Below are 10,753 nucleotides of genomic sequence, written 5' to 3' on the forward strand. Positions count from 1 at the left end.
ATTTTGAAAAATTAACAGATTTTCTGTTTCATCCGTTTACAGTATGTCACACAGTATGTCAAGTCAAGTCAACAGTATTTATAGAGCACTTTCAAGCAGCCATCGCGGCATACAAAGTGCTGTACATGGAGCGATTTAACATGCACAATAAACAGTAAGACGAATCGGTAATAAAGGCGGTAGAAAGCACCAAGCAGTAAAATCAAGAACAAATCTAAGTCATGCCGAGTCGAACGACAAAGAATACAAGTGAGTTTTGAGGAGGGCTTTAAAGATGGGCAGCGATGTCCGAGATCGTCATATGCAATTAGCAGAGCAGGATGTGACGCCAAGCGGTGTCGTGTTTCTTTGTCCTATCGTAAACATAGACCTGTTTCTGGAAACTTTGAGTCTCAGGACACCTCCACTACGCTAATGCAAAAAGCACAACTTGCGTTAGTCAGAAACAGTTGTGATTCCAAAACAGAATTGTATAGCATGGTTGCCGGTGCAAAACTGCTCAAAGTGGAGTTTGGTGTTCAAACATCAACATTTTGGGGGAAAAAATATGCCTCCAATGTCCAACAATTTAAACCATTGTTATGTATGATGGCAGCAAATCTTATAAGACTTCAGCTCAGTGAGCATCTAAAGCAGGGAGTGCAAAATTTCGTCCTCAAGTGTGGATAGAAACATTTCACTGATGATTCACACGTGGCAGATTCTCAATAGGTGGCCCCCGCCCACGTGGACCCCCACTTTGCTTGCCACAGGTCGCCACAAAAAAAGCGTCCCCCCCCCCTTCTCCTTTAATACGCATCACATTGAGCTGAGTCATGTTCCATCATTAACAATTAGAAGAATAGCTCCCACATCCTGCCCTGTACATGATTCAAAAGCCAGATCATTCCAGTTCCAATGTGCTCTAAAAATCATGAAGTAAACTTGAGCAGATGTGAAATATCTCATGACAGGATACAAATATAAAAAAATAAGTCTCATCAGCTAAATAAATAGATGCACCAGACCCACAAGCTCTCCTCCCAAAGGACCGCCATTATACATACAAAGGGTGCTCACTTCATCTCGTTGGTTTGTTTTGCGCATCAGTTTCGTGCGCATGCACACTGACGCTGTTATTGCACATTGATGACATCACAGCTTATCCCAGAGTAACAGAAGGGTTGGTGTCTTTGGATTGTTCCCCTCCTCGCTGCCTAGATGCCGCTCTTGATGCCGCTCTCGTCGATGATGAGCGTCGGGTGGAAGCCTCGATCCTTCACCAGCACTTCCAGGCCCTGTTCAAGAACAACGTTAATGCTAGTGGGACATAAGCTAATAGTTTCAAGCTCTGGTACATTTTGACAAGTGGTCATGTCACAATGTTGTGTGCCATCGTAATTACGGTCCCTGGAAAATCTAATTTTGTACAAATTAAAGACAATGTTGTGTGTGTTTACTTTCGTTTTTATTGGCAATGCGTTTATTTTCCTCAATACAAAAATCCAATTCATTTACTTTTACAATAAAATGATGCAATCGTGGAAGAAATGTATTGTATTATTTGTGTAGCGTTCGTGATTGATGATTTTTGCCCCCTACTTCCTGCATAAATGGAAGATCTTACCTCTCCCCCGTAAGACACCAGCGGTGAGATCTCACATTTGATTGGATGGTCTGTTCCGTCTTTTAGGCTGGACAAGAAGGGAGGGATACGGAGTTACACAAGGAATGTCCGGGAATTGTACGCAAGAGGCTGCGAATCCTCGACCCTTTGCGATTATTATTATTTTTTTTGAAAGAGTGGATCATCAGAAAGAAGGAAGGAAGCAAGGGGTAACGATTAGATGTCATAAGGCGAATGACGGCTCGGGCGCTCGCATGTCCACCACCCGTGTGAACGGGTCATGCCGCCACACTGCCATCATTCAATTCATTTGAATACAAGAAAAATGACAAAGGAAGCGGGGAAGAAACAGTTTCGGTAATTACATGTTAGCGGTCCCACCCAGCCTGGTGGGAAGACTGAAGAGTAAGAGTCAGAAGACACATGATTTGAGGAGGAAGAAGAACAATCAAAGTGAAGTACATTTTCACTGTAGAAGAATTTAAATTGGGCTCGTTATATTCGACAGGAGTTGAGATTAGCATGCGACACATGCCAACGTCATGCTCCGGTGACCGTTTCTTTGATTTTAAAAGTGGCAAAAAAAACCCGAGATGATTTGAAGTGAAATTGAGTTTTAGGTCGAATAATTACGTTCTTTTGCCATCATCTGTGACAGGGCCTGCTGCTCCAGCTCTGGAAACACTTGGTGGGGGGGACATGGTGAGCAAGACAAGGCATGATAAAACACACACACACACACACACACACACCAAAAACAAACAAACACGTGATGCATGCAAGCAGCGCAAGTCACATGCTCACCTGGGTATGGCAGGCACGCGCGTGCCATTCTCGTCGATGAAGTGGCCGCCAGCGTTCAGCACCCAGCGGTGGTGAAGGGACATGAGGGAGTGTCTGGCGGTGGTGGGCGTGTCCTTCCCGTCTTGGCAGTCGGCGTTCTTCAGCGGGGAGAACTCGTCTTCCCTCAGCACCTCGTACACCACAAAGGTCCTGTTGGGAGACAGGTACACATAGCTCTCGAGAACAGTGATTTTCAATTGGTGGTTGGGGACCCGTTTTGGGTGGGTAGCTGGTAAAAAATATAAATAGAAAGTTATGATATTCAAATTTCAGCAAATCACCCCAAACAGATATAGTGTAGCACAGCCTTTGGTTAGCGAAGGTCATAGCTAGCAGTATGTTTTCAGCGGTTTGTCAAACTCATTTCAAACGGTGTTTAAAAATGTAATGCATCTTCCTAGGCTATTTTAAAAAATATACATAAATAAATTTTAAAAAATGTAAAAAGCTTTATTATTAACTTCTATAAAATTAGTCTCACTACAATAGGAAGAAGCGGATCGAAGGGTGACTACTGCTGAGAACCACTACTATACATTTTTTTTACTTAGAGCAATAATTAAATAGATTAAAAATATTTAATAGCTCGCACATCTTGATTTATTGTTGCAATCCAATTCATCGTGCTTCTCCTTCTGGTGTGCCCAGCCTGGCCACCAGGAGGCAATATAATGGAGTCATACAGACACAAAGAAGTAATGGACTTTTTCTACAATCACTACTACCGTAAGTAACTCCGTAAGATGTTGTAAGAGCAATTCCTGTTGAGGATAAAGAATAAATGAATGTGATTTTACCTGTCGACATGTTCGATACATGTTCTTCCACTCGCACAACCATTGACCGCAACAATTAGCATGTCAGTAGCCTTTTGCATTGGTTGTTACCATTAAGCTACGCAGAGTTGCCAAAGGCAAAGTTATGGTTGTTTTAAATGCACAAGGCATAATTTTAAAACAAGTTTTACACGGTGGTCAGTTTTATCACAATATTGCTAATGGTGAGTGGACTAAATTGATCACAAACTAATCACAACGCAGCTGTGTAAATCCCGCCTCACCCACAACGCAAACCTTGCAAAGGCATCATTCCAAGAGACAAGACGCAGCTGCTTACTTGGCAAACTGGAAGATGTCAAAGACAAATTTTTCCATTTTAATTCCATTTGGTTTGTCGGGGGTGATGAGTTGACCCTGGTGGTCAACAAATGGGATCTTCTTGCGGGCCACGTGGTGCTGAAGCTTTGGTTCGTACTTCCTGATGGGAAAGAGTAACAATAAGAGTCTCGGTGTGTCGAACCGAAGGAAAAACGGTCTTAGTGGGCGTACTCCACTATGTCTTTGAGAAAGGAGAAGCTGAAGAAATGATTGGCCACGTTGCCCGCGTTGAACATAAGGCGCCCGTCGGCACTGCGCCTTTCGGCCGTCGCCAGGGTGATCTCGCTGTACTCCACCACCTGGTAAAGCCCATCTACCTTACACACCACGCCGACGGCCTCCGTCGGGTTGCTTTTCTCCACCACCTGAAAAGGAGATCAGGACCACCGTCATTTCAGACAGCATTAAAATGTTGTGTCTCGCGGTGGCTTAATGATACTCCCGATTTATTTTTTGGTTGGAGGACAAGCGCAATTGAAAATATCAGAGGTTGGTCTGTCAGTACTAAACAAAAAAAAATACATTGTGACATTTATTACACTTCTTCAAAATTAATTTTATTGTTTATAGAGGATTAAGTCATTACTGTTTACACTTAAATCCAACTAACTATGCTACAATGCTATTTCCAAGATTGGCTCCGCTGTTAAAAGTTTTATGATGGCAACATTTTGGAATTTTAAATAGAATTGCTAAATGCTCAATTTTGTAAAGCATTTTTCCAACGCAAAGAATAACGATTATTATGACCGAGCATGATAAGATATTGCGATACAAAAAAACCCTGAAATGTCAAAACCACATAAGAGAGTAATGATTGGCCAACAACTTCTACGACACGAAGTTAAAACTGCCACAAAAAGATCACATTTCTACTCTGTGAAAGCAGCACTTTGCCCTGAAAGCAAGAGAGAGAGAGAGAGAGAGAGAGAAAAAAGGTTTGCCAGTGCCTAATGACAGAGTACTGATGAGAGGGTTGGTGAGCGGGCCGGGTCAACGCTCGCCGGGATGCCACATGAATTGCCGAGGAAACTTAATAGATAGGCTGCATACTGATCCTGAAAACCCGACCGAAACAGCAGCTGTCCGCGGATTTTCGAGATGCTCGATATAACGTTTTTGCTGGAAGATCAGGTGACACGGATGCTTGGGAAAAAACGGAGGAAGCATAGAAGGCACATAATATCCAGATACAACCACTGCTCACGTGGCAATAAGATAATATCACAGATGCCAAGGGTTTATCCTTCACAAATTACAGGCACAATTTTGAAGGAAATCAAGACACATAGTCCAAATGAACTAGCGGATTTATTTGCTTTTTACACTTGTATGAGAATTAAGATTGTTCAAAAACGTTATTTAAGACTTTATGATAGAAACCTTTTGAACCAGGAACAAATGTCATTGTTCCAAATGGAGAAATGTGCTTGCAAATACAAAACAAACAACAGTTCATGTTTTTGGAACATGTTCGTCAGTCGCTTAACAAATATGTATCTGAGCGTGGGGATCCCCATTGTCTTTGACGCACACAGGCATGCCAGTCTGATGTTGTGAACTTAAACCGTCCTTAACGATTAGGCGAAGGAGGAGTCGCCTTCATTGTTTAGCCAAAGATGACTCACAATGCATCGGACGCTACCCAGGGGGCACACATTCTGGACTTCAATCATGTGATTCACTGACAGTGACTACACAAACAACCTATCCAAAACGTATTTATAACCAAAAGTGTAAAGCCACTCCAAAGAGGCTTTGCTTTGAAAAAAAAAAACAACAACAAAACAAAACAATTTGAATGCTTAGTTTATGTATTCTCGGAGACCGAGTAAACAGGCCTTTAGCTCCACCTGCTGCTAGGTTGTGGAAGTGTCCCCACATTGGAAATATAGGCATTTGTGAAATGTGTTGTACCACCTCACCTATGACCCTAAATGAGAAAACGCACGATAGGATGTACTGTAGATTGATGTACTCGAATGAAAATCCATATTGTACCAGTATTGACACTGTTTGATTGATTGATCCTCATGAAGTGTCCTGTGTCTTAAGTATGTAATAAGTGTGATTATTTAAAAGAAATCAATCAATGGCACTGGCTGCAGGAAAATACCCAGTTAACCCACAGTTAACCCACTCCAAAAAAAACAACAACAAAAAAAGGGACAGGAAAGGAAGTGCAATACTGACCTTAGCGCCACAGTCAGCATCCTTCTCCACACAGAAACCGACAAATGCTGGGTCAGCCACTTTGACCAGGATGTTGTCCACACAGTACACATGTATGAACTGAATCCCCCTCTGCTGCATGTCGTCCAAGATGCCCTGGTTGCCCAAGGCTCTGTACAGACCCCCGTTCCCGTCTGAAACACAGAAAGATATATATATTTTGTTTGTTTGTTTGTTTTTTGGGCACGAATTCTACAAACGCAGACACTAAGGCGAGACGACGCGTGCAAATTACCAGGAGCCATGGACAGCTTGCATTTATTCTCCAGGATGATCTTGCCGTCGTAGTCCATGGCTGGCAGCATGCCCTGCTGAAAGAAGATGACGTTGTTCTTGTCCAAACCAAAGTAGTTTCGGCGTGAGAAGAAGTCCTTGGTGGATTCCATGGTCCTGCCGCTAGTCATGATGTACCTGAAGGTCAGACCCACCAGGTGCAGTGTGGGTGCAGAAAAAATAAATAACAATAATGTTTGACTACTGCTAAACACATTGTGGGTTTCATATCAAAATATGTTTAGAAATGTGTCACCTTGTTCACGCTCAAGAGATCAAGACGGGAGTGAATGCCATTGTAGTTACCTCGCCCATAACAGCGCATAATCGTCTATTTCCAACATTTGTTCAAAAAGTTAATAAAATAAACACGGCACCTCAAATGGTTATTTTTTTCCTCCCATATCAGGAAAAAACAAGTGGTGCTCCTCAATAGCTGTAATTTACTTTACTAGGATGTAACTGATGGTTACATTGTTCACTTGAATAAAATTGAATGCCGCAGTTCAAATAGACGCCTCCTTTACCCCCCCGCCCCCACACACAAGTGAAATAACAGGTACTGCTAGTAGGTTGTAATGATTACCTTTACGAGGACTTTACGATTACTCAGGTGCACGTCAATAAAATAAATGCCAAACCTTTAATGAATGCCTCAATTTAACCCCTCAGGGGAGCAAATTATGTGCTATGACATCGTACTAAGACAAATAGACAACACAATTTAAGGTAAAAAAAACTAGCGGGTGTGAGTAGGTGAAGTTGATTACGATGGTGCACTTCTTTGACCTTGACGGCATTGGTCATATTTCCTAATGTCCTTGACTCCACAAGGAACTTCGACTATCAATTCCGATACTGATGCAACCGAGTTTAATGAGCCACTGAACGAGGCGAGGGCAGACCTTTAGCATTGCGCTAACAAAGAACCAATGAGCCTCACCAGGGAATCGTGCACTTGCTCTTGTGCTTCTCCACACTCAGCTGCTGTAGCTTCAGAATGCGCTCTGCCTGAATTTGGAAGAGGGTCTTCTTGGACGGAAGCCCCACGTCATACATGCCTTTGGGGTAGGAGACGCCCAGTCTGGTTCCCTGACCGCCGGCCAGCAGTAGCACCGCCACTTTACCCTGGGAGATGCATTCCAGACCTGAAGGGGCAAAGTTCATGTAAGATGATGAGCTCATGTTTGCGTGGCGCTTCATCTAATCTGTAAGAATGGTCATAGTACATTTATATTGCCTTCATTAATTATTAAAATAGAATTGCAGCAATGAATGCGATATGGCCTGAAAATGAAATCTGATTCAGAAATTTGAGTTGTGAACGCTGTTGTCATGTAGAGTAGCGCAGGTGAGCCACGGCGATTTCAACAAAAGAAAAGATGTCGTTTTAGAAGCACCTACCTTGGGTGACAGCTTTCCATCGTGTCGAGAAATCACTGCTTTTGCAACATAGAAATGGGAATATTCTTTCGCAGTGTTCATTGTAATTGACTCCATTCATTGTCTAGCATACGTGTGTGAAAAAAAAATCCACTTATGTTGTCTATTTCTTAGCAATAGTTAAGATAGCTGGTCGCTTTTGTTACTGCAGAGACCTGAAAAGTCACTTGGCTGGTTTTTTTTGTACTTTGTAAAGTAGCTCATCGATGTTTGCAGTCATCTCAAACTTGTGGATACAATCGATTAACCCTTTCAGGCACAGCAGTCACGATAGTGGACATCTTATTTCCATCCAACGTTATTATTATTAATTATATTATAATTATACAAATTATTATTTGACTATTTATTCTTGAGCTAATTATTAACGTTAACACGGGTCACATGACATAGGTTAGAAGATATTTTTATTGGTGCATGAAAGGGTAAATATTATTTTGACTGTCTCACGGTACAGAACGAGTACCAATAATTTTTTTACAGATCTTTGTATTGAAAGCCATGAGCATCAATCATCAATCAGCAAGTGAGATTATAGTGCATCACTGTCCATAAAAAAAGATGCGTCAGTATTATGGTCCAAATTAGTCAAACACCGAAGGAAAAATCAAAAAGGACCCAATAAGAGACAAGCTGGCGTCGATATTTTGTTTTTTTATGGAGCTCGAGGGCTTTATGGATTCATAAAGTTCATGGCTGCTCTGCTTTATCTTACGTAAACATCTCCTGCGTGACTCGATTCGCGATGTTCCGAAGAAAAACTGTAACTTGGGCGGAACTGCTAGACTTTGACTAGCCACCCAAACGTGCAAACACACACACACACACACACACACACACACACAAACACACACTAGCTTGCGATTTGCTCTTGCTGGAGCGCAGTGACCTCATCAACGAGGGTCAAAAAACCACTCGGTCTACGTCAAAGATAAAATCAAAACCAGATGACCACCACCGCAATTACTCTCCACCCCTCTGCTGTCATCTTCCTGCTGTGAGGAAAAAGTTTGACTAAAGCACACAGAATTGTGCAACAAAAATAATGAAGACTCTTGGGGGAATGGGCAGGGGGTGAAAAAAAAAAAGGAAAATGAGGATTCTGTTTCGTGAGGCCTATTGACGTCACTTACGAAAAATAACGGCATCATAAAATATTTTTTGATGTGATGTTTTAACATTTTAAGACACGTATAGTGGTAAAATGTTAACCACTGGATAATAAAACTAAAATAAAGTAAAAGTAGATGCTTCCCCCTCCCTGCACTGTATAAAATGGCTGGGTGGATTTAATTGATATTTAATTACCGGTAATGAAATTGCTGCCAGGCTCGTTTTTAAGAAAAAGCCAAACACTTATGGAGTTATTCAGAAGCTCGCTGAGCTCAAGTCTCTTAATTGGCCTGCATCACATTATCATGGCCTGACTTTTCAGACCTCTTTTTCTCAATTTGCGTCAAATGGAATTATTAAAAACTCACAGCCTGATACGCAACCAAAACATGACTCATACTTCCCTTTTTGTGCTAGCTTTGCCATTGGCACCCACACTAATGTTGCCTTTGACCAAATGCCATTTCTGACACACATTTCAGCTTCCACTTTCCTCCGCAACACACCTAATGTTGGACAATTGCAATGTTATACATCACCAGAAAAGTGTGACTCAAAAGTCAAACACTCCAATAGTGTTTTTTGTGACGCTGTTTCTAAAGGGTTTGCAAAGACGAAAAGTGTTAAAAAGCACAACTCATGAAGTAGAAAACATTTATAAAAGAAAAAAAAACTCCCTGTTGTCATTTATGCCACAAAGGCTGAATGATTTTACTGTACTGTATTTAATATCATGTAGAGGTGGGTACAATAATAAATCGACAACTAATCAATGATAAAATTCATCAATTATAATTTTTGATAAACGATCATTTAGATATCAGTTTGAATTTTAAACTGTCCAAATGCTCAAAATTTCAGCTTCTCCACACTACGTATTATCTTATGTAATCTTTAAAATTAAACATCGGGTTTACCTTTTTGCTCCCAGCGTTTAAGACTTCCCCTGTCCCTCGTCACACTTCCCAGCACATCCCGGGGCACCGGCTCCATGCGGGCGTCCATCTTTTCGTTCTTGCCACTGGAGCCGGATGCCTCCATGGCCCTCTTGAAGAAGCCATTGACCTCCTGGAAGTCTATCCCCTGCAGCTCCTGGTTCAAGCAGGCACGCTCGTCTGGGCTCAGCTTGTCCCAGAAGTGCAGCAGGTGAGACTGGCCGGCCTCTGTCAGCCTCTGGAGGAGTCCACTGGCATTCGGGTCCATGATTTGTAAAAGTTCTGTTAACACAGAAACATGTCACAAAGTGCCAATTAAGTTACAGCTCATTTTATTTCATTCTTAATGGTCATAAGGAAGAGAATGACTGATCTTTGCTAGCTCGGTATGAGATAACATGCACCCAAGTTCAAAAAGGATTGAGGGGGAAGAAGCAGGAACGGGTTGCGAGTTCCATAAAAGACTCATACAAATAATATGTATTATTATTGTTATACAATAGAAAGATTGAAATGATACCAAGATAAAGTGGTGATCGTACTGTGCTTTTAGAAAGACAGAGAAATTTCTGGTCAGTATTTGTAGCACGTATGGTTGGTAGGCTGACTGATTGATGGGTGGCACACCCAACAAGTCTTTTTACATCTTGAACTCAAAAGAGAAGTAAAACATTAAACCTGTTAAAGAAACCCGTTGGTCCACAAAACCTTGAAACTTCAGCAATATACCATGCCATTAAATTGGCAATGTAATACTTGTTACAAATATACTCATTGGCAATAATTCACACTTTAACTTTCTGTTAGTCTAAGGTGGCGTATAAGAGCAGAGTATACGTAATGTAAATAATTGTAGATGTGTATTTTTGAGGTGAAAATGTATCAGTTGTCAAACATTGTCTTCGTTTGTCGCAACACACCGGAGTATTTAGCAATGTTAGCCGTAAAATTTCTGAATGAATACGTGAAATACGTGTTAATTCTTATTTTAACTCACCAAGTGGGAGTGTCACTCCTGTGTCGGACGACGTTTAAGATCACAATTGAGGCTTTCTTGTCCGAGTTTGGACACCTCACACCCCAGACACCTCCTCCTCATACGTCACGCTAACGTGGCAGGCGGTTAGCCAATGCTGCATTCAGGTTATCTT

The 10,753-nt window shown here is 41.7% G+C and overlaps 2 protein-coding genes across 4 annotated transcripts in view; one reads left to right on the plus strand and one right to left on the minus strand.

The window, feature by feature from the left end:
- The window catches only part of scamp4 (secretory carrier membrane protein 4), a 103,545-nt gene that overhangs the window by 68,240 nt on the left and 24,552 nt on the right, over positions 1 to 10,753 (plus strand). The gene's annotated exons all lie outside the window — the stretch shown is intronic.
- Positions 775 to 10,743, minus strand: uap1 (UDP-N-acetylglucosamine pyrophosphorylase 1). Of its 2 annotated transcripts, XM_052074801.1 has the most exons (11): positions 10,600 to 10,743; positions 9,585 to 9,884; positions 7,055 to 7,259; positions 6,074 to 6,249; positions 5,800 to 5,972; positions 3,778 to 3,971; positions 3,566 to 3,706; positions 2,411 to 2,599; positions 2,240 to 2,290; positions 1,607 to 1,673; positions 775 to 1,277 (listed from the first exon to the last, which is right to left on the minus strand). In XM_052074801.1, the coding sequence occupies exons 2-11, from the start codon at positions 9,868 to 9,870 to the stop codon at positions 1,197 to 1,199; spliced, it is 1,563 nt and encodes a 520-aa protein (XP_051930761.1). In that variant the 5' UTR covers positions 9,871 to 9,884; positions 10,600 to 10,743; the 3' UTR covers positions 775 to 1,196. The 2 variants fall into 2 exon arrangements, with proteins under 2 accessions (XP_051930761.1, XP_051930762.1); XM_052074802.1 differs by lacking the exon at positions 2,240 to 2,290.

This window comes from Hippocampus zosterae, chromosome 8, assembly GCF_025434085.1.
Source record: "Hippocampus zosterae strain Florida chromosome 8, ASM2543408v3, whole genome shotgun sequence".
In the NCBI taxonomy this organism is placed as follows: Eukaryota; Metazoa; Chordata; class Actinopteri; order Syngnathiformes; family Syngnathidae; genus Hippocampus; species Hippocampus zosterae.